Genomic DNA, 27,665 nt, shown 5'->3' with positions numbered 1-27,665 from the left:
AGCTCCCACAGGGTCAGTGGAGGTTTGCAAGGCTCCATCTATCCCCTCTGCTGGCCATGCCCATACACCTCCTCGAGCTTGGTGGGCCACACTGCACAGCCGGGGTGCCTGGCAGGGCTCACACACTCCTTCGTTAGATCACACTGAGCAAGGTGCAACTCCAGCATTTCCTTTCTCGGGAAAGGGCTTGTTCCAATGCTGAGCCAGACTGCAAGCGTGAGGATGGCCCAAACTGCCAGGAAGCTGTGTCTCAAAGACTAATTCAAGCCCCAAGCTAAAAGGCAAGCCTAGATGTACTTAATGACCTGGGAGGAAGGCAGCCTGTTTGCTTGTCTGCTACCACTACTCAAAGACGTGCACGAACACAACACAGTGCTTTTTATCTCTACACTGCAATCTCCACCATGATTTATAAAGACTAGTGAAACTTTGTTTAAAGGAACCAACTCAAAGCCAAACCAAGCAACCACTGTCCCTCCCCATCACAGCAATATGTTCCCTTTCAGAGAACTTCCTTGCTTGTCTTTTCCTACACACTTAAATCATACAACAAATAATACTTCTGACACCAAACCAATGTCGCTGGTGGCATCCCACATGCCTGGGCTCTCCTCATGAGAGACCACGAACAATGAGTGGCTCACACCTGCTTTGCAACACTTCTGAGTGAACAGCACTGCCTCTGCAGAGGCAGGCCAGGCTGAACAGAAGGGAGCTGTATTTTCCACTTAGATGGAGATAAAACTATTGGAGACAGAATTTGTCAATAATAAACCAGAGTGAAAGGTAAAGAAATGCACACAGTGAAAGTTCATGAACCCCAAAACAAACATGTCAGAAAGAGATAGAAGGGGAAAAAAAATCCCTTTAGAAGCATTTTTATCTAGTCACTGACAGATAATTTTAAAGCATTCATACAGAACGATGGTTCTATGCAAACCTGTATATACCTGCAGTTTGTCTCAGGTAACACTGTCTGTAAATAAAATTACACAATATACAGAAGTTACATCCAAAAGGCATGATAGCACCACATAGGACTTTGGTCCCAGAAAAACTTCACCTGCAGATTTGTGTGTCCTATGCAATAACTGTACTTGCTTTTTGTAAACGAATTCACAGCCACTCTAAGTGCAATCACACCCCTCCTGTTGAGGCAGCAATTTCCACTGCTCCTGTTATGAATTTACCAGGGGGGTGTTGAATCTGGCAGCAGCCTCTATGTGGCTTATACAAAAGACACTCAACAACTGTTTAGTGAGGTGCTGAATTTGCTATGTGTGTGCTACTGACCTGCATTCAGGGCCCTCTCCCCCCTGAACAGTGGAGTCCTATGAACAAAGGCAGAACTGACATTTTTCATTAGCTTCAAACCTTCCTTCTGGCATCACAGGGGCTTTTTGTGAATAAGACAGGGAAAGGAGGACATGTTATTTCCTTGGCCTCTCAAATTACTGCTCAGCTGATAATTATTTCTAAGCATATCCACAGTTTCTCTCAGGCATTTGGAAAATGAAGTCTCTCATGCATTAATATAAAAAATACTCTCTGTTTTCAAACTCCATACTCACACACCAAAACATCTAAGAGTTGAACATGGAAACATGTACATATAGAGTTCTGCATTGCAACAGGCCTGAGTAAGAAACACACAAGTACATGTACTTCAGCTTGTTCCTTTCAGTCCAATTCAGCAAGATGCATTTTGGTTTTTCATGAATCTTGATCTGCTGGAGCAGTTGTAGCCATACCTACCAACCACCCTCAGGTGACTGGAAAGGAGTGATAACATTTGGACCTCAACTCATTATAAAATCAGTGAGGTTTTGAGGTTGTTGCTTCCCCCCCCACCCCCCCAAAAAAAATAGTCTGTACTCAACACTTTTCAAAAGCTGCTCTCCACATCAGAGAATCAGATCTGCTCCACCGTGAAACTCAGCACTGCTGCAAAATAAATAAAACTTGACTGCTGGAGCATTCTGTGTTATCCGTGTATGCAAATGAATGTGCTTAGCACTTCAGTGTTAACAACCTGGCCATTGATATCACATGATGGAAAAACCTCTGAATTTCAGAGGAAAGAGAAAAGCTGCCTATCCTGGAAAACCACACGGTGAGCTTTTATGGCCTTTCCATTACTGCCCTTTTGTGAACCAGAGGACATTTTCCCATTACTGGTGTTGATCAGCCCTGAGAGGAGGCAGATGGATCTAAGCACAAGTCAGCGATTTTCTGTAACTTCTTTGTCCAACGTGGGGATCAATGTCACTTCATGTCCTATGTAGTTTGGGAGTTAAAGCAAGACCCGTACTCTGCCTGCTTCGTGTTAGGTCTGTGGACACCCTGAAGGTACTGAGTAGTAAATTGTAACTCCCACATGAATTTGACCAGATTTTAAGTTAGAGGGTGTCTTCTCCTACAAAACGTCCCAATTCCAATTTAAAGTCTATTATCCAAAGGGGTTTCCCGAACCTGTGTGTGGGAGCCCTTTCTGCAAACATCTGACATCGCATCACTGAACTCAGTGGGTCTCATGGCAACTACATCAGTGGCCTTGGCTCTTCAGTTGCCACAACACACCAAGAGGCACAATTCAAGACCTTGTCAGAAGCACAAAGCTTTGTTCTGGTCCTATGGAAACGACCAGTGGCTTAACAACTCCTCACTGCAGGGGAAGGCAGTGTCACTGTGGGAGTTGCTTTACCTTTCAGGCTGTGTACCACTTGTTTGTTTCTCAAGGTGGAACTCCAAAACCAAATCCTTACCTTCCCCCTTCTCCTACCGGTTAAAGCATTTGTTTTTGAAGTCTGCCTCCTTTTTGTACATCTCTGCCTCAGCAGCAGCCAAGTTCCAACGTAAACTGCATTTATGTGTCCTAACAGCTGTCACATGAGGGGATGTTACTGAAAATCCAACCCCCAGTGAAGACTTAGTGTTTCCTGGTCACTGTTACTTTTGAGAGAAAGAACAACAAAGAGCACTAGCTTTGTAATCCACTGGCAGAACTAACTGCTGCGGTTTTTATTTGGTGGAGGGCTTCCTGATCTCTCTTGCCTAGCCAGCACTTCATATTCACCAAAGACCAGCACAAATTCCATGAATACAAAACCAGACATTACTCTGAAGTAAAGAACATAAAAAAAACCAACAAAGACCAAAGAAGATTGACCACAGTCACATGTAAAGAGAAAGTTGCTTCTGATTTGTTCACATTCCCATGGTTTCTTCTATGAAGAAGCAAAGCTCTTCGTTCCAGTGGAAAAAATGGATTATTCATTCCACAAATGTTTTACAGTAGAATTAAGAAAAAATGTAGAACGAAGGAATAGGAGTAATTGGTGCAGTTAAAGCTGCTCATCAGATCCTCAGAGGTGAACATGGATGCTGCCTTGGACACTGTCACAGTGTTTTTCATCTGCTACAGGTCAACCAGAAGCTGATGAACTACTTCCTCTCCAGTCTCTGGAGGCCAAAGAGATCTCACCCCACATCACTGCTACAGGCAGTAAAGACTCTGCACGTGATGCACACTGTCCCTCCTAATGCAGATCCTTTGAACACAGATATCTCCCAACCCATTCACAAAGGCATAATTCAAAAAATAGCAAGTGACAGGCTGGTTCAGCAAACAATATGTTAAAAAGACAGTTGTTTGGTCAGGTTCCTGTGCTGTCTCCCTACATACTGTCTTCAAGGGCCATTTACTCTGACACAGAAGGCAGAGAGCAAGAGTTTCTTCTCAAGGTGGCAATGTCACTTTAGAGTAAACTATCAGAGCAACTGGGACTATATCCATGTCCCATATCAGTCCTGGGCTGCTGCTGAGACCTTGAATTGTAATAACAAGGCCCTTGTCTTAGCCAGCTTTAGAGACCACAACAGAGGCATCCCATCAGATAATCCCAGAATCACTGTGCAAGATGAATGCCATGTGGTGTCAACAACCTCACTCTGCTCCGTAGGTCACCAGTAAAGCTCATTACAGGAAGCTGGCTCTGTCCTTCAACAATGTGACAGGTGATTCTCGAGGAAAGGAACTGTTCTCACTTCCTGTAGGACTGGCTGCCTGCAGAAAAACAGCAAGAAAGAGTCTGTCAGCTGAAAGCAGGATTTATTACGAGATAGGAGCTGCCTGAGGGCAACACTTGTGCGACCTGTACAGGGACACAAACATCACAAAAAACATGCAGAAAGGCACTTTATCTCCCAATGCTGCAACTTAAAAATGCAGAACATATTTATGGCAACCCCTTGTGTAGGAACATGGAAAGAACTGAAAGGGAGTCACCAGGGCCCAGTCGCACTCCCGACAAAAAACATTCCTCATTCTTCTGGTAGAGAGTTTTGTACTGCCCTAGCTCCAATGTGCCCTAGACAGAACTTGGTACACTGCAAACAGCTTCAGCATGCCCATGAAGAGTTGCCTGGAATAGATGCAGAACAAGGAACAGGGTAGATTAAACCATTCAACCATGTCCACATGGAGCACAGTTGAAAAGGTCTAAATTTGGAGGTCCCTTTGTTCCCTCTGGAACTCTGTGTTCCAGCCATGCTGCCAGTGCCATCCCTGTGCCAGCTAGGAAGTGGAAATCACAGTGGGTCCCAGCATAGTTGGTTTTATTTGGAGGAGCTTGGGTTTTGCTTTTAGGTACAGTTTTGGAGCTCAGCTAACAGCAGCTGGCTGCATCTCAGGCAGGAATCCAGCCCCAGGCCTGTAGCTGAACTAAGTACCTGTGCTTCCTCTGCATTCCTCAGGCATTCCGCACACTCCACGCTCCAAGAGGAGCAGTCCAGCTAGTTCGGCTAGGTTTATATAAAATCAACTTGTTTCCAAAAAATACACCTATTATAAATATTAAAATCAAGCTAAAAATGTGCCTCTAAAATAAGTGAGCACATCAAGTACAATCAGAAACTCATCTTTTTCTCATCATGTCCATCATCTATAAAATTCTGCATTTCTCCAGAAATACCAAAGAATCCACAAACTAAAGATAGTCTTCCACTGGAACTGGGTCTCTTGATATGTAAAAACCTTTGTACCTATGCAGCAGGCAAATGGGAGGCAGCAACTGCTGAAATCTACTGATTGCTGATATCTGTGCATTTGATACCATTCTGGATTTACAGATGAGTCAATCAGGAAATTAAAGGAGCTGTAGCATAGAGCTTTACTGGGGAAACATTAGGGGCTCACCTTGCCTGCACCTTTAAGTAACAGCTGAGAATCACCTTTGAGAACCTCAAGTTTTAACATAGGAGCTTAAAGCCCCTTTTTAGTCCTTTAAAAATCTGGTTCTCATAACCTTCATCTCACTTTTCCCAACCACAAACATCTGTGTGAAAGCCCCTGCAGGATGGACAAGAACTAACAAGTGTTCTGTGACAGCAAACAACAAGGCTGGATACATGTACACAGAGTGAATGGAAGATGACTTGTTTGCAAAATAATTTATTGGCTATTTTTAGCAGGAAGATTTTAACATTCAATTGCTGATGCTAAGTGTGTCTCATGGCACATGTGGACAGACAGAAAATGATAACCTGGAACCCCAAGATAAAAATTTGGAGAAAAGGTAAATGGACACATAGCAAGATGGGATGCCTGCTATACATTCAGCTTTGGGACGCACAGACGAAGAAGAGGAATACTGTAAGACACATCCTACCCAATAAAAGTTAGAAGAGCTCAAGAGTCTGGACTAACAAATCACATATACTGAATCCACAGAGAAACCCAAGTGACCTACTTTAATGCAATTTGAAAATAAAATACATTATGCACTGTGCCACTGGAAAAGGATCTTGCTCCAGAACCAAGATATATATGTCACATCTTTCCTAGGACACACACACACAGAAGTGTAAAGCTCCCCTGGAGAAACTAGAGTATGCAGAGGAGTTTTCGTGTGCACACACAGAGACACACACACACCCTGTGCTTTTCCTTCCTTCATCTGGGCTTCTTTTCAATGGGCTAATGCTTTTGAGAATGAATCGAAACAGGAACCAGAGACAGACTCTTGGGTGTTACACCACATCCAGTCAGGGCAGAACAGTGCTGCTGTCACAGGAAATAGAAAGCACTGATGCCAGAGGTGAAACATGGGGCACGCGCAGCAAAGGTTAAGCCGAAAGAGCCGGCAGTATTACCTCAGCACAGGAATGTTAAAGCAAGTAATCTCTAGGTCAAAACCTCCTTCCACCACCAAGGACATTCCCTTCCATTGCCACACCTGTACTGCCCGAATAAAATCACACTATTTCCCTGCACATGCAACTGTGTGGAATGACAAAAGAGTGAGCAACACAGAAGATTTAGGATGCTCTTTCCAGCCCTGTTACTGATTTACTAGGTTATTTCAAATCTCTTAGTTTCATTTTCCATATTTGTAATGAGGAGCTAATGATATATATACCTCGAATTTCTTGGGAAGGTATTAGTTATTATGATTTTGTGAAATGTTTCAAGGTAACAGTTACAGTTAAAGAACAGAACTGATGTTACATTGTGATAAAACAATCATCACTAAACTTGTTACAATGCATTTGAAACAAGGATATACATTGCTCCTGCCGTTTTCACTGATGGTGGACACTGAGGTGTGTTTGAACCCAGTCCTATCCACACTCCTGGGAAAAAGCTTATTAATTACTGAAGAATGCATCTTTCTTCCCTCTCCATCCCAAAAAAACTCCACAGCTGACACACCACGTGTTTAGTGATGTGTGAGTATCCAAGATCAACATTTCCACTTTGTTGGGCTTGTGTTGCCTGGCTTAAAGCAAGTGTCCATCCTTTTCCTCCAACCTCAAATGAAAGCCCTCCTCTCTTTTGAAGCGCCTGCAGACTAGTACTGCTTAAACTTTTTCAGGCCACAACACAGCCATGTGGTTCTGAAGTACAAGCCTCCAGAAGAATGGTGACTGCCACAAGCAGCACACTGTGCTTGGCTCTCTGCTCACCAGGCTGCCCTGAGCCCATCTTCTGAACTGCCTGACTCTGGTCTACATTCAGTTGCAATGTAGACACACCCAGGGATCCAAATTCAAGAACCTTAAACGAGTTATACAGTGGAGTGAACAAATGTCTAAAGAAAAGGGAAAATGTTTGATGACACCTAGAGAAAGTCTAATCTGAGACCAGAAACTTCCAAAAAAAATTCTGAGAATTTGGGCCACTTTTCTCCAGCCAGAGACAAGAAAAAGCATGTCTTGTAACTGCTCACATGACAGCCTGGAAATAAGAGCAGTGTTCAGCAGGGTGTAATTACACGGTTGTACATCCTGCAGACGATAAGTACAATGTCATATACTCCTGGCACATTAGTAGCCTACGACCTCATTCCTAAAGAGTTTCTACAGTGCTCCCTCCTTTCCCACCCCAAGGAATGACAAATAGAATGATGACTTTTTCCACTTACTCTGTCTGCTCCTTGTGGATGATCCTGAGGAGCTGGGACGGCTTGTTTGTTGGGGTCCAGACTGAGAGAACTGGGGGGCAATGGCTGGGACCTTTCCCTTTCTAGGGCCGGTACTCTGCCCTTCCGGAGTGCGAGGGATCTTAGGTTTGCTCGTGAAGGCTGAGGGAAACTCGCTGTAGGAGGAGATGGAAAGGGTTAGCAATGCATGGAGAAATATGTATGCATAGTAAGTCTGCAACCAAGTGAAACCTGCAGTACATGCTGTGCTGTGACAGCATGACAGGCTGCTCAAAATTCAGGGAGACTGCAAATGGAGAAGAACATGGCATCACAGGTACTGCCCTGGGATATGTACTCACTGTGCAGCCTCTAACCTGGCTCTGCCGACCTCTCTATCCTACTCAAACCTCATTCTTTGCACAACAGGATTGAACAGGTTCAGTTAAGTTCCCTGCAAATCAGTAATTGATCTTTAGCCTGTTTTCCATTGTATTTGTCACATTCAGTGACTCATTCTGAGGCGGAAAAAATACACAGATATGCTACAGCACAGGAACACATCCTTTTAGGGCACAGACACCATAATTTCTGCCAGGTATAGGTCACAGTCTTGGTAGACACAGGCAGCCTCCCTGGCTCCTGGCTGAGATAAGATTTGTAGAACTCCCTGAAGGCTTTGTCAAAAGAGCAAAAAGCTGTGATGGCATCTATAAAATAAATTCCCTAGGTTCCTTGTTCACACTGAGAACATAAAACATCTGCTGCTATTTCACAGTCCACATGTGCTGCAAGAATACTGTTCTTTAAAATTTAGTCAATAACTGTGTGAGGATACACTGCTCTTCCTTGCTCCCAGAATGTATTCTTTCCCAGGTACAAAAATAGAGGTTACCAGGAAATAGCAAGGCTCTAAAATAATTCTGAATCTATATTAATGTTTACAGTAGTGATTCGATTTTGTCTTAAAAGGAGAAAAGGTTGAACTGAACTAATAGTTACATGAAAAAGCTCATCATATTTAAAAAAGGAAATCAAAGAGTCAAACGAGATCCAAAAGGGTGCCATCCAAAGAGCAGTGATTAAAATGGAAAATCTCCGTGTTACTAACTCCATCAAAAGAACCCTTTGTGACCATCAGAAAGGGTGATTAGGAGGATTTTCAAGATATTTAATCTCTCCTCCTCCCCTGGGAATGCTGCTGAGTCAGTGCTGATTAGCCCTTCCATAGCCCTGCTTCACCTTGCAGGGAGATTTGAGCAAGTGTTCCTTTTGCATTTTAAATAGCATTACTGTCTGTATTTTGCATTTGTATACGATAACAACTGCTCTGCTAAGAACCATCTCTGCAGCCCTCTACCTATGAGTATTACAAGTGTTAACACTTGTCTCACTTCAAAGGAAGAGGTGGCAGATGGCAGCAGAAACTGTACTGGCAAAACAAACTCAAAAAAGTAAAATTGGCTACATAGAACTCCAAGGCATGGACCACAGAAATATTTAAATATCCTTCTCTCCATAAAACAGTCTCATTGCCATTGCTTTTTTGTCATTTTACTCACTTCGGTGAAGTGAGCTAGTTCAAGTGAATTGGTTTTTCAATTCACTTGTGCTCTTCATGATAATCTTATGTGTGCTATGATATTCTCAGGTAGATAAAAAAGGGAGATTCAACAGCCTCAAAGCAATTTTTAGCTACAAATGAGGGGTTTTTTCCCTAATTTAACAATAAGATAACAAAACCTTGGATCTGTATTCCCATACACTTAAAAATTGGTATTTTAGCCATCGACCATCTCCACAGAGTTTCACTGCAGTAACCTTGGCAGCCAGACTAGAAGCACTTTGGCGACAAAGCAAAGCAACACAACCAGAGTCATGTCACTTTACCAAGGAAAGAGATACACAGTGATCACACAGAATGGTTCACATCTGTCCAAACTCTTCAGGAAAGGATTGTATGAAATAGGTTGGTAGCAAAAACTGTAAAGTTGAAAAACCCCTGGTTTTTTTCTGACAGGATGCAGAGCAGATCTGGGTCTTCATGTGCCCAAGTGTCACAGAACCACTTAATCTTTTATTGCATCAATAAATAGGCCAAGATCAACAGAAAATAATTAATCCTCAGGACAACACCTAAACCTGCTATTTGGTATCCTTCCAAAGTTGATGAGTTGAAGAAAGAAGAATTAAAATCTAGTGTGGGAAAATGTTCCACCACATTTGGTAAAGCAGTCACTGATGACAAGGTGTGATAAGTGCTCAAACAAACAAACAAACAAAAAAAAACAAAACGAAAAAAACAACCAAACAAAAAAATCCCAAACCCACAACAAGCTCACATAAAAACCTTCCATTGTATTGAGAAGAAACAAAATTGTTTACTGGGAAAACCTGAAATAATTGTCTATAAAAAAGTGCACAACAGGCTGACACTGGGATCAGAATAATCAGCCAGGAGATGAGAGAGGAACACACAAAGGTGAATTAGACCATTTTCTCCAAGAATACATTTGGACTTTTGAACAATTTTACCAGATCATCAGGAAAGCAAAGCCAATACAGATCTAAGAAGGCCCTGCAGAGTTTAAGGTCTTTATTATGACAATTCCAGACCCAGTCACAATTAAAAAAAGTGCTTTTTCAATGAGACACAATTGTAAACTCAAGTCCACTACAAAGGTATCCTTGACTGGCTAAAAAGCACAATAGTGCAATATTCTTACATGATCAAAATGCAACAGGGAGGGAATAGCAATGCCGGGACAGCATCATCAGCTGGAATAATCATTTGTTCCTGTGGAAATAAAACAACTGCAACAGAAATGTCACTACCAGGGTCTCATTCTTCTCTCAGACTGATTTTGTTGAATTTCACTTATCTCCGTGCAGTTAAATTCCCAAATTATACTGGTAAGTAAGAGGGGAAAGAGCAGTTTCTGTTTCCCCACTCCAATTCAGCCCTCCTTTTCTCATAAATACCTCTTTAGGAAGGTCTTGGTATTTACCTAATAGGTATTTGCCTCTAGGAAGGAGACATTTCTTACAGTGGACAAAACTATGAGCAAAGCAGTGATTTATTAGTTCTGTTTGTTATGCAAACAAATTAAAGAACAAGAGCAAAAGAATGAAAAGGCAGGTCTAGCTATTGCAACACCAACATATTAACAAAAGACCCTTGACATAGAAAACCCTGTGTTCGCTTGGACTGTGTGAATGGCTACATTCCCATATCCGTAACTCGAGGATGCATTTGGAAATACAATTTACTGTACGAATTCTAAGGAAGTACTAGGTGAAAGATATTATCTTCCTCTGCAGGATACTGCACCTGTGCTTTTAGTTCTATCAAGTCCATCTATGACTGAGATTTAGACATACATTTATGAAGAAAAATTAAAGATCACCGGGGACATGCCTTTTTAATAACAGGTTATGACTGTAGAGAAGCAAATCACCTCACTGAAGTGGGGGGTAAGATGCTACCAATTTGACTTGTTTTTTGCAACCCAAAGCCTGAAAAATAATCTCTCTCTCCATCACAAAGGAAGCAATTTGGCCATAAACTTTTCATGGTCTCTTTCTATTACATGCTCAGCTACTGTTACAACACACAACAGAAATAAAACCAGTAATGATGGGACAGAGGTATGACTACTAAGTACTTCAGCTGAAACCAGTGATAATTTGTTGACAATATGTAATTTCTCAGATTTCACCATGGAAACATCTCAATTGGGAAAAAAACTCCCAGCCAAACAATCAAAACCACACCAACCTCCTAAAAAATCCCAAAACCACACACAGGCATCTGTAGACCTGAAGGAAACAAAGTTATAGGCAGAGAGTCCAGTTTTCAGAAGTGCTAGAGCTTTAACTGACACAAATTATCAAGACCTCTGAAAAATCAGGTCCATAAAGAGCTAGTAAAACCTTTCCTTTAACACATCTCCACCCGTTCTATGATTTAGTCCTGGAATGTACTTGCTTTCAAAATTTCTCTACACTTACTGTTTAAAACTTGGCCCAATCAAATTCGCTATAGGAAAAAGCTGTTAATGTCTGAAGGACACATGTAGGCCCTGAAAACTTTGGTAAACCTTGGTCCAATTGCTAATGAATTCCTAGTTCTCATCCAATATATAACATCACAGTTGTACACATGACAAAGGCTTCAAAGAGGGCTCAAGGTACTAGCAGGATAAGAAGAGCAAGACCTTTCCTTTAACAGGAATAATTTCAAGGAAGAGTTGAATCCCATTGCTGGGTGACCTCATAATATTGCCTCCTTTGCTATATCCATCTAGAGGATAAATCAGAGACTCTGGTCAGCAGTGCTAGCAACTCAGAGTGTTTAAACGCCCTGAACCCACTTTAAATGCTTCATTTTTCTTCCTTCTGCAAGTTAATTCCTGCCGTGTTCCCACAGTCCTACCTATTTCTTTAATAAATGATTTTTCATGGGCTAGAGTCAAGTCATCTAAGGAAGCAATCAGGAAGTTTTATTTGCAGAAGACTGCGTTGAGCACGCATGTGAAGTTCATTAATAATGTCTTGCTTGAGATTTCTCCCATTCTGAACCAGATGCTTCGAAATTGAACAGCTGCCTCTGGCACAGTTAAGGGTATTTTGTTTGGCAACCACCACCACAGCTGTCTCAGGCCAGACTACATCATACATCAAATGACTTCACAGATTGTCTTCACAGCAGCATGGAATTAGCTGGTAAAACCCATCAGATTCCTTTTATACTTCTAGATATCCTCTGGATAAATCATACCTATACAATTGCCCATTTATGCTGTCCTCGGTGAAGTCTTGGGAAGACAAGATATTGTCATCAGCTGGAATGCTTCGGTCCATTCTTTGGCCTGGTGAGAATACTTCAGATGACTTCACTTCAACTGCTATTAAAAAAAGAAACACAGTTCAGGGAGCAGTTTTCTCTTTACAGTTTTACTAGAAATACAATCAAGTTGCAGTTCCTGCTGTATGAAGAAGTCCTTGAGGTATTAGCAGGCTACTGAGTTAGTGTGGCAGTGCACTACAACTCATCACCTGAGCAAAACAACTGGAACTGTGATACTTCCAGCCCTCTGCGGCTGGAAAATAAACTGGCTACACTTTGCAGTAGCAATGGGATAGGAGCATGCAGACCATCACTTAACATATATCAGCCAATGTCCACTATCTAATTAAAACCACAGCAACTCAAACACTTGCATTTCTCTGTACATATCCACAGTAACAGGCAGCCACTGCAGACAAAACCCAGTGTTTTACATTTCTGTCAGACTTGCTTTCTTCCATTAATGGGGAAGTGAAGTACAGTCAGTTTGCTGAGAGACACAAGGCTATCAAGATGTGCAAGTTCAAGAAAAGTTTAGGGAAAATGCCTAGCTCCATTCCCGCCGTGCTCAGGACAGGCTGCCATCCTGATTTGCTCTCACATGCTGATATGAATGCAGATCAGGTCACTGTCAGACAAGCATTTCTCTGCCCAGCACGTGTTCTGTCTGACATTCAGCATAATAAGTGCAGTAAGATGACCAGGGTTCATCTTTAGTCCACAAGTTTTCTGCTCACAGGAGACAAGAAAGGAAAAGTGCCAGAATTGTTGATTTACCAAAGTGACAAAAAGGGAGAACGAACTCAGACAAAGTCAGACCGACCCAAGAACAGCTGAGTATTTCCAGGCACGGAGGACATTAAGAACTGTTCTCATTTTTAGAAAACAAAAGAGGATCAACATTTCCAGAGGCTAAATTTAGCCTCCTTGAGATAGATATGAGCTTGATGATGCTAGTTGTTCACATGAAGCTTTTATTCTGTTTTTTCACTCTTGACCTCTTACTATTCATTTCATGACTTGCCTGCATGAAACTGAGTCCCAAAGCATTCATGTGACATATTCTGAAGTGAGCAGCTTTCTGGTACTGCAGAACGACCATCAGACCAAGATCAGAACTCAATAAATTGCATATCTATTGAACAGCAAATATGTTTGGCAGGGAATGATGAGGGCCTCTAGAAGTAGTACAATTATTTTTACACCTTTCTGTCACGTACTGTTCCCTGCTGTATCTTAGAAGGCACTAGAAGAGAAAGGGTTTATTTTCCATTATCTTAAATTACAGCCTTTCCAATTTGAATATTTCAAACCCCACTGCCTTTTGGAAAACAGGAGCTATCCAAAGACCCAGTTCAATTATCATTACGTAGAATGAAAGTCCTGTCACTGACATAACAACAAAGGGGTCCAGCAGTGCAGTCTCTTTTTTCACTTCTCTTCTTCTACTCCTCATTTCTAAGTCCCAAAAGATAAGAAAGATAGGCACATATGTCACTGGCTACTTGGAAAAACCTGGAACCAAACTCAGGCAATCCTTCAAGTAGTCTCAGTGTTATGTTATAGCCTGTATTAGTGCTAGGAAGAACTGCCTCTGCCACAGAAAAATTGTTTGTCTTTTCACATTTATAATGCATGTAAACTTGTAATATGCTTTATATTATGACCTCCAAGATTTTCCTACAAGAAAAGAGTAGTCTTACTGGTAGCCATCTGCATTTAATTTTGACTGAAAACAGATAAACTTTTAGACATAGGCTGCAAGCAAAGTTCTGGCAATATGAAGCATTAAAGTGGGCAGGAACTTCTTCAGCATGAAGGCTTTGAATCAATATTCATCAAAAATTAACACCATTTACATTGCTGACTTACTGAGGCTCTTTGTTTTAAAACTCCTCACAAATCTCTACAAGTAAACTATCAGACAGCAACAGCAGCACAGAAAAAGTGACAGAGATGAGTGAATGCATTTCACTGGCAAGATATTATCAAGATGTGGTTCAGAAGGCATGTTGAGCTCTGAATGGCTGCATAACACCTTAGGAATTGCATCCAATTACACTTTAAAACAGCAAATAGGAACACTTTTGATATCTTGGCTTAACTTCCTTTACAAAACATGAGTATGTAAAAATCCATTCTTTATTTTCTTCTCTTTAGGAAAACTGTCAAGTCAGTATGCTTTTGACTAATTTACAATCTTTGCTGACCTGACTTGCAGCCCTGGGATGGGCTCAGCTGTGCTCAAGGCATTACTGTGCACAGCAAGCTGAGGACAGAAACTCTCATTCCTGCACAATAGCAAGAACTCAAGTGCCCATCTTGGACAGGAGCTTCACCTGCTTCTATCATACAGCCTCCATTCAGCATGTTGTATTTATCAGCTCTAAGGCATTACGCAAGCAAATTCCTGTCTGCAAGGCCTCGGTTACTTTTCTCAGAATCCCTTTCATTTCCTTTAGGAAATTTAAAAAAATAGAAGAGAAAGTAAAAAGTATGCTCTTCCTTTACTGCTTCAAAGCATATTTTTCAGCAAAGTAAGGCACACTTTGTTTCAACCTATTAATAATTCTGTCCCGGATATGCTTCAAGATCCTTTATCTAAGATTGCTGAACATTTTGCCTTAAATCCATAACTGGAAAATGCTAATGAATCTCTGCAAGAAGGCTGAAACTCCCACATTCAAAGTTCCATGATCTTGTGCATATCAGAAATTCAGAAATCAAGTATTTCAGAAGTCTATACCCTTTTAAATTCCACCACATGTTTCTGAGCTCTCAGGCCCCGCTGAGTTTGCATTCATTTCAGCTGAAGCTGCAAGGGCAGAATCTTTAGCAGCATCACCCACAATGCAACTACACAGCATCAGGCTGCCCATCCTCCACAACCTTGGATGGTCTGAATGCAGTTGCAAATCTAAGCAGAGAACTGCAGCTGCCTTCAACTTTAACACAGAGGTCCAGCCAACAGAGCCTGCAGGTGCCAGCAGACAGTGATTCATTTAGATCCAAACAAGGGTATATTTGATCAAGCAAGAGGCTTTGCCTGTTGGGAAGTGCACTGTCTCTGGGCTGCAGCTCTTTCCCTCGGCAGAGGACATTGCAGAGTGAAATACAGTATCCTTCATGCATCGGAAGCCCTTGGTTTGATCCTTGGCACTTCCACGGGAAACAAGATGGAGCCAGGCAAGTGAAACCATTGGTGTCTGCTGACCACACATTAGCCATTCACTCAGCTCGAGCCAAAGTCTACTGTGGGCACCAAGGTCCTGCAGACTGACCCAGGGTTTATAAACAGAGGGACATCTCCACACTACAACAAAAAAATCTTAATCTACAATACACAAGCCAGGGCCCCAACAGCTGCCTCAGTCAAGAAAGGCATCAGCAATTAACAACAGCATTCACAGACTATCCTTACGTGAAGGGGAAATGCAGAGGTCAGAAATGCTGGACTGGCTCCCACCACAAATGGGAGAATGACCACTCGGCGGAGATTGCAGCTTCTCATCTCCATCATGACAAGAACTGCTATCGTTTTCTGGCCTGGAGGAGAAAGGAGAATGCAGGGTGAATGCTTACAGTACAGTTGCAGGAGAGTAAATTCTAATTTCTTCTAATTGCCTGTAATGATATAGTAGATATTGAAATTACTTTATATTTCATATTGCAAATCGGTGCTAAAGACATAACTGCTTGACTGTAGCTCCCCTAAACCAGCTGACATCAGATGTATTTGAAATTAACATTTTTTCCTACTGCAATTCCTAATGCAATAAAAGAGCCGAGGAAAGGAAACTGTAACTGGAAAGGAAACCATAACTCCCTGCAGTCTGAAGATCCAAAATACCAGTATGACACTTAAAGAAAAAGACTGTAGAAATGGGCCTGAGAGGTTCTCAAAAATTAGCTTTTTCAAGGATTTAAGATTCACTCCTGAATATTACAAGGATCTCACTTTAAAGAGCAGTATGCAACACAGACTTAAAGTAGGTGAGAAGTAGAACTCTTGATTTCACAAGTGAGGTGGATCAGTGAGAAACTGAAGCAGCTGAAGGACAGAACAGGAACACAACTGCTTAATAGTAAGGAATAAAACACAGCAAAAGCAAGAGGGGTGTGAAAGCGTGTGAAAAGAAGTTGGCAGACACAGAAAGTTTCCCTGCCCAATATCAGGTTAAGGTAACTAAACTATATCTCTAGTGAAAAGGATGCAGTCCAAGGAGGCAGTTAATGGTTTCACAGCTCAATCAGTTTCTAAGGAACAGCTAGCAGAATATTAAGTAGTTCAATCCCCCTTGAGTGATCTCAGCCAGTGAGTCTTTAAAGAGGAGGGAAAAATGAAAAAAATAAAAAGAAAGAAGGCAGCTTTCCAGTATTTCCTGACTCCCTCAGCTCCATACAGCAAGAGCTTATCCATACAGGGATCCCATGACAATTCATCTGAAGTAACTACAGCCTTGTTTGCACTGGGAAGTCATAGAAAAATTAGCATGGAATAGCTGCTACATGTGCAGTGGCTATTCTGCATTAATTTTCTATGTGAATACTTCTATTCAGCACTAGAAATCTCCACCCCTCCTCCTCCTTTTGGAGGTTTGAACCAACAACTCAAAGAGATACGTTATAATATCTCCAACTGCTTCCTCTTTCATGATGTTTTTAAATGGAATATATTACATGGAGCGTCACATGAAGAAATTCAAACAAGTTATATTCACTTCAATTCTGAATGGAAGCATTTACACAAATTTTTAATGTAGTTTAACTACTCTGATGAATCAAAAATTTCAGATAATTCAGATCAACTGTCCTGGATTGTATCGGGTAGATAAGTTGTATATGAGGCAAAAGTTTTAAACATTTTTCATAACTTTTCATCTGATACAAGCCACTTAAATACATCCAGTTCAGATATTGCTTTCAAATCAAGGCAGATAAGATTTTACTGTCTTCCTCTTGCAATAATTCCTAAGCAAGCATTTCCTCATTTTAGTCAATGAATTAGTACTAAAATTAGACCAGCATAAAAGCCATCAAAGCTTGTCCTTTTCTGCTGTAAAACGTAGTTCAAGAATGTCTTCATCTATTCACTGCAGTTTTCTTGCACACAAATTAGTTAGATAGAAAGGACAAGCTTCTCATTCAGGGTGGTATCACTTGTTTCCTACTTAAAATGTGCGAGCACCAAACACTCATATTATTTCTACCATTTGGCCAGAGCAGGAGGGAAATTAATTTTCAGGTATTTTCACCTCGTTAGATTTCTCCTGTTTACATTCTTCCTCCCTAGTTTGCACAGTGGGGCAATCTGAAAAGGCTGCTTCACACCTTCAAACTAACACTTCTCTTAGACCCAAAGCTACCAGAACCAGTATGGCAAAAATGTGTTTTTAATTTGTCTCCAGCAGTGACCTGAAGCCGTCTTGCAGAGCCACGAGCTGCACAACTGTTCAGCTGAGGAGATTCAAGTTTTGCCAAAATGTGCGTCACTCCAGTACCCCGGGACGCTTAAGCAAACACACCGCCTGGGTAGGTGGTGGTAAAGAGAGGCACGAGATCGCTTCCAGAGGTTATTTCTGATGCATAAATTGCAGTGCACTACATGGCACCATGAAATAAAAAGCCACTCCCACAGGTCTGCCACCGTTTTTCTGACTTCCCATAAGAAAGTCAATTCATTCTCACAAGCTTGGTTTTCTCTCTGCTTACAAAGCAGGAATGTAATGCTTGGACACTTCAGAGGTAATTAAGATTTATTCCTGAAAAAATACTTTCTAAATAGGCTGTAAGGCTGTCCTAACAGCCAGTTCCACAGAATCAGTCCAGGTCTCCTAGTCCACCATGGGATAAATACTGCACCGGGAAAGTGGGACCTTGAACTCTGTAACACTGACCCCACAATAAAGTAGCAACATATGTTTAGTCATATTTTAGCTAGTCTAGATTTTTAAGGCCTGCAGCTCTTTTGGAGGACTGCAGGAAAAAGATTAGATAATCACTATGTTACTAATATGAGCTTATATTAATTAGTTGCTGTTTTCTGCTGACATACAAACACATAGATTTAATATATAGGGAGAGGTCTTGCAAAAGCTGTGGACATTATGATGGTGTAGAAGGTTGACCACAGTGAGAAAGGACACAAAGTAAGAATACCAAATTCACATTCAGGCTATACCAGGCAGATGAAGTAGATGCCATGTTCAAACAGATGTCATTTTATCCAGGCTAGTACTCAGAATAAAAATTAAGACTGCAAGACAAATTCTGCCCTGGGATAGCCAAAGGTTCTTTTTTTTTTCTGCTTTGGAAGTGTATGTTTCCTTCACCTGGTTTTTAAAAAAATAAATGTCATCTGGGGCTTTTTCCATGCCCAGATTTGGTATGTTACACTTGTCTGTTCTAAGGCCCTGGTAACCTAATATGTTTAATTTCATATAAACAGTACAACTGCCAAAAAGACATATTTGGGTGACTCAGGAGGGCTCCTAGTCAGGTCATCTGCTTGTAGGAATGCTAATGCCAGCATGAAACAGTAGGAGGGAATAAACATGGGCAAGATAAAGTTGCGACCACTCCTTGTCCAAAACAACAACAGACTTCAGTCAGATTCAACTACACCTGTGCAACTACAGCCTGAATCAGTCCTCACTGTCCTCTGTATCCATCTTCCACGCTACAAAGAGGAGGAAATGTATCTTAAGAAAATATGAATGTGAAAGCAAACAGTGGCAGGGGGGATGACATGGGACAATCATCAGCGCTGGTGGGTTCTTCTAAGAACCACATCTAACTCCACCACACTGTTCTGTTTCAGGTTACCCGTTCATTTTAACACACTTGGCTATACCAATACCGTGACTTTTGAGTACCTGTTATTCATCCTTTGTTAGACATGTAGTCTCTCTCAGATTAAGTATTCACAGAAATGAAAACATGAAATCCTCACAATAACAGCTGCCTGTATCGTAGCTACTTAGATTTGACCAAATACAAAACTGAATGGAACTGAAAGTAAAAAATCATTTAAATTTGAAATCTCATTGGTATTTTACTTCCATGGTCAGGACAGTGAGCAGGACAGGTATCATCTCAGAAATTAAGGCACACTTGCTCTAACAGAAGGCAGAGAATATTCAAGGAGCTCTATACTGTAAGAATCCTGTACTTCATTTACAATAAGCCTTCTACTCTGACCCCCGTCATATCAAGAGCAAGGTGTCACAAACACTCCCAATGGAAAATGTATTTCTTCCACATCTGGAAACTCAGTGTAACAAGATATTTGTCTTTTCCATTTTCTTTTTAATCTGTCCTCTTATGGTTGGCTAGCAAACCTCCTCAGAGCAATATACTTTGTTGCTTGTAAAGTGGAAGATCCCAGGCATTGTAGACACTTACCAATAGAATATAAGATGAAAGAAGTATGAACATGTAGAACATAATGGAAATTTAAATCAACCTGATCAGTAAGTATGTACTCAACTGTTTCAAGTATGTGACCTCAGCCAATGGATCTTCTTCTGCCTACAATATTCCACTCCTTTTTTTGAAATTATCTTTAAGGAATGACAATGGCAATACACTTTTAGGTAGGGAAGGTTTATTTATTAGGCACTGTTGTGGTTTTTTTCTTTGTTGTTGTTTTGCTTTTTAAAGGAGCTTAAAAAATCCAACTTGGTCTCACTTGTTTGGACTTACATCAGGTAGGCAGTTCTGTGATAACCCGGTGTCACAGGTCTCTGGAGAGGTTCATCTATACTCTGATGGACACCAGAAAATAGCTTCTTTTTAGTTTTTGGAGTATGAGTCATTATCTGATACACAGAAAATGAAGAAAAAAAAAAAATCAGTGGAAAGACAGGTAACTGGAGCCACAGAGAACATTCTATAGAAACACTGCATCAGAAACTATATCACATCCTGGTGTCACTAGATAAAACTGCCTGGAATCACTGTAGGCTCTTCCATGACATTTTATTTCAGGTCATGTTTCCATCAGCAGCATTGGATGCCGGGATCTGGAAGGCATACAGTTGCATTTATTATAGAATGGTTTGGATAGGAAAGGTCCTTAAAGATCAGCTATTTCCAACTCCCCTGCCATGGGCAGGGACATCTTTCACTAGACCAGTTGCTCAAAGCCTCATCCAACCTGGCCTCGAACACATTCAGGGATGGGACATCCACAGCTTCTCTGGGCAACCTGTGCCAGTGCCTCACCACCCTCTCAGTAAAGAATTTCTTCCTTATATCTAATCTAAATCTACTCTCAGTTTAAAGCCATTCCTCCCTGTCCTGTCACTACCTGTCCTTGTGAAAAAGTCCCTCTCCAGCTTTCTTGTAGGCCCTTTTTAAGGACTAAAAGCCCCACAATAAGGTCTCCCTAGAGCCTTCTCTTCTGCAGGCTGAACAATCCCAACTCCCTCAGCTTGCTTTCATAGGAGAAGTGCTCAGCCCTCTGAATATCTCAGATTAGTCACAGCACACTAAATGGCATTCATACAAACTTTATGCTTTTTTTCTGAATAGCTTTTTGCCGCTTGAACTAAGACAGACAATACTTGATCCGGCATAACGCCTGCAGGAGCAGTTAACTTTTCAACTTCTTTTTTTTCTTTCCAAAATAATTTCAGACCAGCAGAAGGTTCCAGTATTAACCTCCTCAGTACTTTGTTTTGCGTGCCCACAGCGTCACTGATGTAGCACTAGAACCCTAAGGCTGCCTGTAGGTTATTATTAAGCCACAGCCTGACCACGCCCTGTGAAAGGGTAGCTCATTTCTCAGACTTGTTCTCCTGAACAGCAGCTCATGCAGAGACTGTGAAAGATTCATATTGCTATGCGGGTAGCACCTGGCTCTTCAAGCAACAAATTAAAGAAAGTGGTGAAACTACTGAAATTAAACACTTAATCCAGCAAATTAATTTATTTCAATAGTCTAATGAGTGGTACTTACTCCCAAGTACTCGGTTGTTAGCAGCTTCTCCCCTGCAAGCTCTCCCAGCTGAGGCTGCAAAACCTCATCTTTGTCCAGATCAGCCTCCATTATGTCATGGTCCTCCTGCAACAGCAACACGCAGGTTTGCAAGGAAGCTTTAAGGCTGATAATATGGGGCTGGTACAAATATCTTGGAATCGGTACTTTAGGATGTAAATATCATACGCAAAACCCAAATGTAATCAACTTCCAAGTAAAAACTACCAAGAATTCACTCTCCAGTACCTATTTCTAGAATAGCTATGGGTGATTCATCTTTCATGGAAGCTCTGCAGCTCCTACAGATCAACAAGCCAGGAAATTTTAAAGTTTGAGGGACTACTCCAGAAAACTAAAACTAGTAATACAAGAACAAGGCAGTGTTTTGCTGCTAAAAAGAATTCTCTTCTGTCCTGCACAAGATACCCTAAATAAGACCCACTCTACATGAAGAAAATGTGCTTTGCTTTTGAAACAGGTTGTGAGAGTAAATATAAATGATTGTCAGAAAAAGTAAATGAGAAAAAGTACAGAAATCATTCTAATAAGATATATTGTAATAGTAATGTAGAGAGCCTGGCATAAACTCCTTTAAAAACAACAGCCACTTTAATGAGCCCCAGAGCACAAAGAAAATGAAAAGCAGTTTCAATTTAGTGAGATTTAGACTTAGCTTTACATAGTCAAGGTAAGAAATACCATCTACCACAAAGATTAGCCAATAACATGGATGCTTGGACAGTGCTCTACAAAAAAACTGTGAAAAACATTGGAAGTGTGTACAGAGGAGGTATTTCCTAGAATGGAAATGGCTGATAACTGATTCCAGTTTTTGTCTGGTGCAAAACAGCAAGACTACCATCGCTTGGAACAAGTAGGTGTTGGCTTCCCCAGAGCTCTGCAGGCTTGCCTTTTTTTTCAAGTTCATTGAACTTTGTATCAAATGGCTTAAACCCCATAATTTTTGATTTAGTTATTCTCATTGCTCATCACCTTCTCATTCACAGACGTCAAGCAGAGGTAAAAAGTACAGACACAAAGGGCTCAATTCAGTAGCCCAAGGCACCATCCAGTCCTGCTTTGAAATATCCTGTCTGGTCTTCCACTGCAGCTCTGAAAGGGCACAAGCCTCCCACAGGTCCCAAGTCACATCCCACAGCCTTGTGCAGGTGTTTCTGATGCTGTAGTTAAACTTTAGAGACATTAGATGCCTGCATGTGAAGAACTGTAGTACTTAGAGAAATACTTCCAATAAAATACACAGTGTTCCAAGGTTTAGAGTAAAATTTTTCCATAATGTATTTGTTCATGTATGGATTTATTAAAAAACTGAATTCTTCTGTACGTTAGTTTTTCTGTAATTTACCAGATTGCTAATCCTCTTTATCCTCCTAAAGATGTATTCTCCAGATGCTCAGCCATAGAAGATATGGCTGTATAGGACCTCACGAAGATGTTCAATCTGCCTTTCTCTCCAAGGCAAGATAAATTACCATCAGCTCTTAATTACCTGAAAATCTAGGTATGTGTGAAAAATAGACTAGGCAACAATCATCCGTATCAAGCAAAGCAAAAAAAACCCCAACAAAAACTCACACTCCAAAGTCCATAATATATTGTACTGGGGGGGGGAATTGCACAGATGAGCTCTATAAATAGGTCTGATGGAATTTTCTTTTACATGGTTTGTTAATGCAGCCAATTTTGCTCCCTGATGTTATTTAAAATAACAGGTAACTGAGCCTGAAAGTGTCCCTGCTCTGTCTCCTTGTACAAAACAAGAACTTCACCCGACGTGCCATCATTCCACTACTGAAATAACACAATTGGTGCCCTGTTCAGCACTGCTCACAGGCTGCAGCAGATGTTGGCAGCAAAGCCCTGTAATGTAATGGCTTGAAGTCCTGGGATTAAGCTCTCTCTCTTTTGATGTGCTCTCTAGCTGAAGTGTATTTTCACACTGCAGTTTACTGATTTTATTGCCAGGTGCTGAGTGACGGTGGATCAGAGGGTGTCTGATAAATCATCACTGTACAGTTATCTAACATAGCTCCAGCTTGTAACTAAACTTTTGAATTAGAGCTGCAGTATCACATATTCACTTTTACAAGCAGCTTTTTACGATGGTCCAAGTCAAATAAAAAGAAAATGTAAAGATCAAATACTGAAGATAAATTAAGTTAGTATTTAACAGACCAGTCAAGAGAGTATTAAGCACCAAAAAACACACACCGACTGTGGGTCTCAACACACCCCAGATGGCAAAGTCTCAAAGTTGGGTATGTGCTCCAGGAGTCAGTGTATCCTGAGCTCTACTCTAGTGAACTTAAAGCTCACCAGACAAACTCAAAAGCCAATTTATTTCTAATAAGAGTATACACATTTATATTTTTTATTTGGCTTATATGCTCCAGTGTCACACAGTACAGAATCTTAAATTTCTGAGTGTATGATACTCTCAGAAATCCCAGAATTTTCCTCTATCAGGCTCAACTGCATCTTGGCCACAGTGTTTAGGAGGAAGTAGTCATTACCGCAAGATTTGCTCAAAGCCAGGAGAGAATTCATCAGTGCTAAATTAAACACAGATAAAAGCAAAAAAATTTCATGAAAGGTAATTCTAACAGCAAGGGGAACTTTCACATGCTCTTAGAAACAATAAAAGCTGGGGCAAAACCTGCAAACTAAGGCTCCTAAGAGTGTCTGTTAGTTGTTTCTTAAGTTCTAAAGGTGTAAGTATCCGTACGGAGCAACGAATGCATTCAGTCTGCAGTAGTTTAAAAGTTAAGTAAAGGCAAGACTGGTGATAAAGTTTTCCAAAACTTTCTGTTGCCAGATCACCATATCAGATGTTATCACAGAACGCCATCAGAGAACAATAACTCACTGCAATTCCAAAATACAAAAGGCCTTCAAGCACTGAGGTAGTGAGTCAACAAATCTTTGTTTATTTAACAAAGTAACAACATTTTGCTGCCATGTTGTTTGTAAAGTATATTTTCTAAACTGAGGGACTAAGAAACCAGGCGTCCTTGCAGCAAAACAGAATTATAGTTCCCAGGAGCAATAAGGACTTAAAATGTGTTGCAATTAATGTTACACTAGAAAAAGTTTTACACTTCGTTTACCAAGACTTTTTCTTTTTAATATACTGGCAAAGCTAATGAAAAACTGGAATTGGACACTTCTCTGTTTCAAAAGCCTACTGTTATTTTTTGAGTCAAGTAATAAGTGCCAGAAGCCTGTTTTAATCACATGGTACTTCAGTGGCAAAAACGCATTTCAAAATTATTTGACCTAGAGCCTTGGCTGGGATTGTGAGCAGCAGCAACTCATCTAGAGGGTATGAGTGAACAGGAGAATTCATCCTTTCACTCCCAAGAGCAGGTAAAATGATGAAAGTGTTCAACATTATAATGCAATTCCATGCCACACCTTTCAGGAAGGAGTTAATTATCTATGTGTTTTACCAACAAAAGACAGTATGCTTCAAAGAAGTATACTGAAGTTCAAGCAATAGCACCACCACCTTGGATTTTCAGGATACATCTAAGACACTCAAAGCCTTGGAATATCAGTTAAAGGGTGTTAAGCAGCATTTCAAACAAAGGGAAGTTCTAGTGATTAGTCCCCAGGAAGCCAATCTTGCAGGGCAAGCATTGATTTTGGTGGGAGGAGTGGAAAGATTACCAAAAAGTGACTTCAGGACTGCAGGAGGTGAAACAATTACAGTATCTAATTCTATTTTTAAAAAAGTTAACTGTACCCCCTTAGAACAAAAGGGGGAGAGCTGATTGTTAAACAAAACTTCCTTCTAGCTTTAAACTTAGAATCTCCACATAGCTCTAGATTTAGGCAGTCACAAGGGTGATTAGTTCACTGTGTTCACCAACTATTGTGCCACAACACAGAAACTCGATAAAGAATGCAAGCAGTGCAAGGCTTCCCTGGACACTGCCAGGCAAAGGCTGGATCCTGCAACGTGCTTCACCCCAAAGCAGCTGAGAGCACACTACACCTGTTACAATCGGGATATTTACATTTTTATCTGCTTTCAAAACATAAAATGCTCAACGTGCACCCTGCAGTAAGAGGGCAAGTTTTAGACTGTAGCATGGTTGTCACCAGTCACTATAATTTCCATTAATGTGCAAGGAGCTACTGAACACAATTGACTTAGTAAATTTTATGTGCTGCCTTCTTCGTTGGTTGAGACAATAAACTTACGTTTTATCTAAAAACCTGCTTTTCAGTAAATATGTTCTCTGGTAATACTTTTAATACAAGAACATTTTGCAGTTCATTAACACTCAACATCATTGACTCCTTCAGGGCAAAATACATGCTATAAAGGTATGTGCACACATACACACACCAAAGTATGCCCAAATACTGTCCCAAGGACGTCTCCCATAGTTGTTCTTTTAAATTTCTCAAGCAAGACTTCTCAATAAAAGAAAAAGGCAAGGTGGTAGATTTCTTTGAGATAAAAGTCCCACACAACTGCTGACACTGTATTTTCAAGCCCCCTCTCTGCACTTATGGCAATGTAGCAATGGCAACATCACCAGTGAAGAGTGGGTATAACATTTCCCTCACATGATTCACACCTTGCTCTGCTTGTTAATTTAGGCAATCAAATATGCTGTGTTGTCTACTCCCATTAATCCATGAAGACAGCTTCTTAAAAAATGCTGAAATTTTGGTATAAAATTCATTTATTAGTAGAGGTGAAAATACACAGCTAATCATGTTATATTTACTATGATATAGTTTCTCATGCTTACTTCATTTTTTTAAATTTTATTTTCTCACAGGACTTATTCCTTAGGTATAATTACTGTTTTTCTTCGTTACATTCAGGCAATTTAATAAATATATTTCTAAGTTTCTAAACAGCAAAAGAAGTCATACCCAGAATAGATAGTGATACTTTAAGAAAAAGTGACAACCTGTTTATAAACTATTTTGGTAATATACAGATTCATTTACTTCCTTTATTTTTAACTGCTGAAATGGGTCTGATTGAAAGCAAGATTTCTACTGCGACAGTAACTCCTCATCTCTTCACTTGTGTCAAGCTGTAATCCTTTAGTTATCACAGAGGTGGGACCCCTGGTGGCCTAGTGGTTAGCATGCCGACTCTCACCGCTGCGACTGAGGTTCGAATCCCAGTCCCCGGGGCAGATGGAGCCCATTAGCCCTGTGAGGCCATCCATCTATGAGAAGGTCACTCTAAACAAACCTACGTCCTGAGGACCTCACTCCCATTGTCCAAGCTTGCTTGGGCCCGGCAGATGAACCTTAGGATTAAAGGGTGGGCTCAGTTCAGCGCAGGTTGTGTCTCACCTAAAAAATCCATTGTGCAGGCTTGAAAGGTAAAAGACCTTTCCCCAAATCTTCGTTCGCGAAGACTGGCCATTATATATTATTTATTATTATCACAGAGGTGGTGAGTTGCCAAAAGAAAAGAGTAGGACTTCAAGTGAAGAAAAGGTAATGGAAACAGATCCAATTTTCTTACTAAAGCAAGAATAACTAAATAAAAGGAAAAAACAAAACCGAAACCCACCAAAAAACAAAGTCTGGTTTATTGACATAAATATTTTCTGGCTAGAAGGTTAAGGATTTTTCTAAAAGGTGTCAGAAGGCTTTTATACTTACTTCCTCATCCTCCTCTTCCTCTTCATCATCAGACACAATACCATCATTTAATGGTTCTTCTAAAAAGAAAAAACCACAAAATTATGTAAGTTCAGTTGTACATGCACAACTTAACAGAATCTCATTATTACCTCACTTTGACAAGAGCAAGAGTTAGCTTGCTTCTCATACAGATGCCCCATCCTTTTCCAGACAACCATTGGAATCATTTGCTCCTATAAAGCATTCTAGAAATCACTGAAATCAATTCATATTTGGAAAAATGGCAGAAATAGTAACACTCTGGAATTTTTATTTTCTCATAAAACCCACTGTGATGTCTCACTGTATTTACTGAAAAGACTTGAATGGAAGAGTGTGCACTTGCTAGTTTGTCTATTTTTCAACTAATTTTTAATAAAAGACCCTACTTCTCCCTACAAACATTTCAATATTATACTGCTTCTGTACATAAAAAGTTAGTACTCATGTAGAATTCTTCCTTTAATTTTTGAACAAAATTATCTCCTCGGAAAAAGCAGCCAGGCTTATGCTGGAAAACTTTTTTGGACTCACCAATCAGACAAAGCCTCTTAAAAATACCATTCCCAGGTAGAAGAGGAGCAGTTCCATAACCCTGATGAACAGTTTTTGTACAGTAGCAATACAGTGCTTAGATACTTTATTTGTTCTGTCACAAGCTAGAACTGTAATGTCTTTTACAAGCTAGAACTGTAATGTCTTTTACAAGCTAGAACTGTAATGTCTT

General features: G+C 40.6%; 1 protein-coding gene across 3 annotated transcripts in view; it reads right to left on the bottom strand.

The window, feature by feature from the left end:
* Window positions 1–2,985: 2,985 nt before the first annotated feature.
* Window positions 2,986–27,665, bottom strand: part of ARMC9 (armadillo repeat containing 9) — a 65,169-nt gene continuing 40,489 nt past the window's right edge. For 2 of the 3 annotated variants that reach the window (XM_027685763.1, XM_027685766.1), the window contains 7 exons: window positions 26,918–26,976; window positions 21,233–21,337; window positions 19,975–20,090; window positions 15,692–15,816; window positions 12,202–12,328; window positions 7,425–7,597; window positions 2,986–4,066 (listed from right to left, as the gene is read on the bottom strand). In XM_027685763.1, the coding sequence (XP_027541564.1) occupies window positions 4,044–4,066; window positions 7,425–7,597; window positions 12,202–12,328; window positions 15,692–15,816; window positions 19,975–20,090; window positions 21,233–21,337; window positions 26,918–26,976 (728 nt within the window). In that variant the 3' untranslated portion in view covers window positions 2,986–4,043. The remainder of the gene's footprint in view (window positions 4,067–7,424; window positions 7,598–12,201; window positions 12,329–15,691; window positions 15,817–19,974; window positions 20,091–21,232; window positions 21,338–26,917; window positions 26,977–27,665) is intronic. The other variant, XM_027685765.1, reaches the window with a different exon arrangement.

This window comes from Neopelma chrysocephalum, unplaced genomic scaffold (assembly GCF_003984885.1).
Source record: "Neopelma chrysocephalum unplaced genomic scaffold, ASM398488v2 Primary Assembly neopelma1_69, whole genome shotgun sequence".
Lineage (NCBI taxonomy): Eukaryota > Metazoa > Chordata > Aves > Passeriformes > Pipridae > Neopelma > Neopelma chrysocephalum.
Note: the sequence above shows the minus strand (reverse complement) of the source record. Positions and strands in the feature narration are given on the sequence as shown.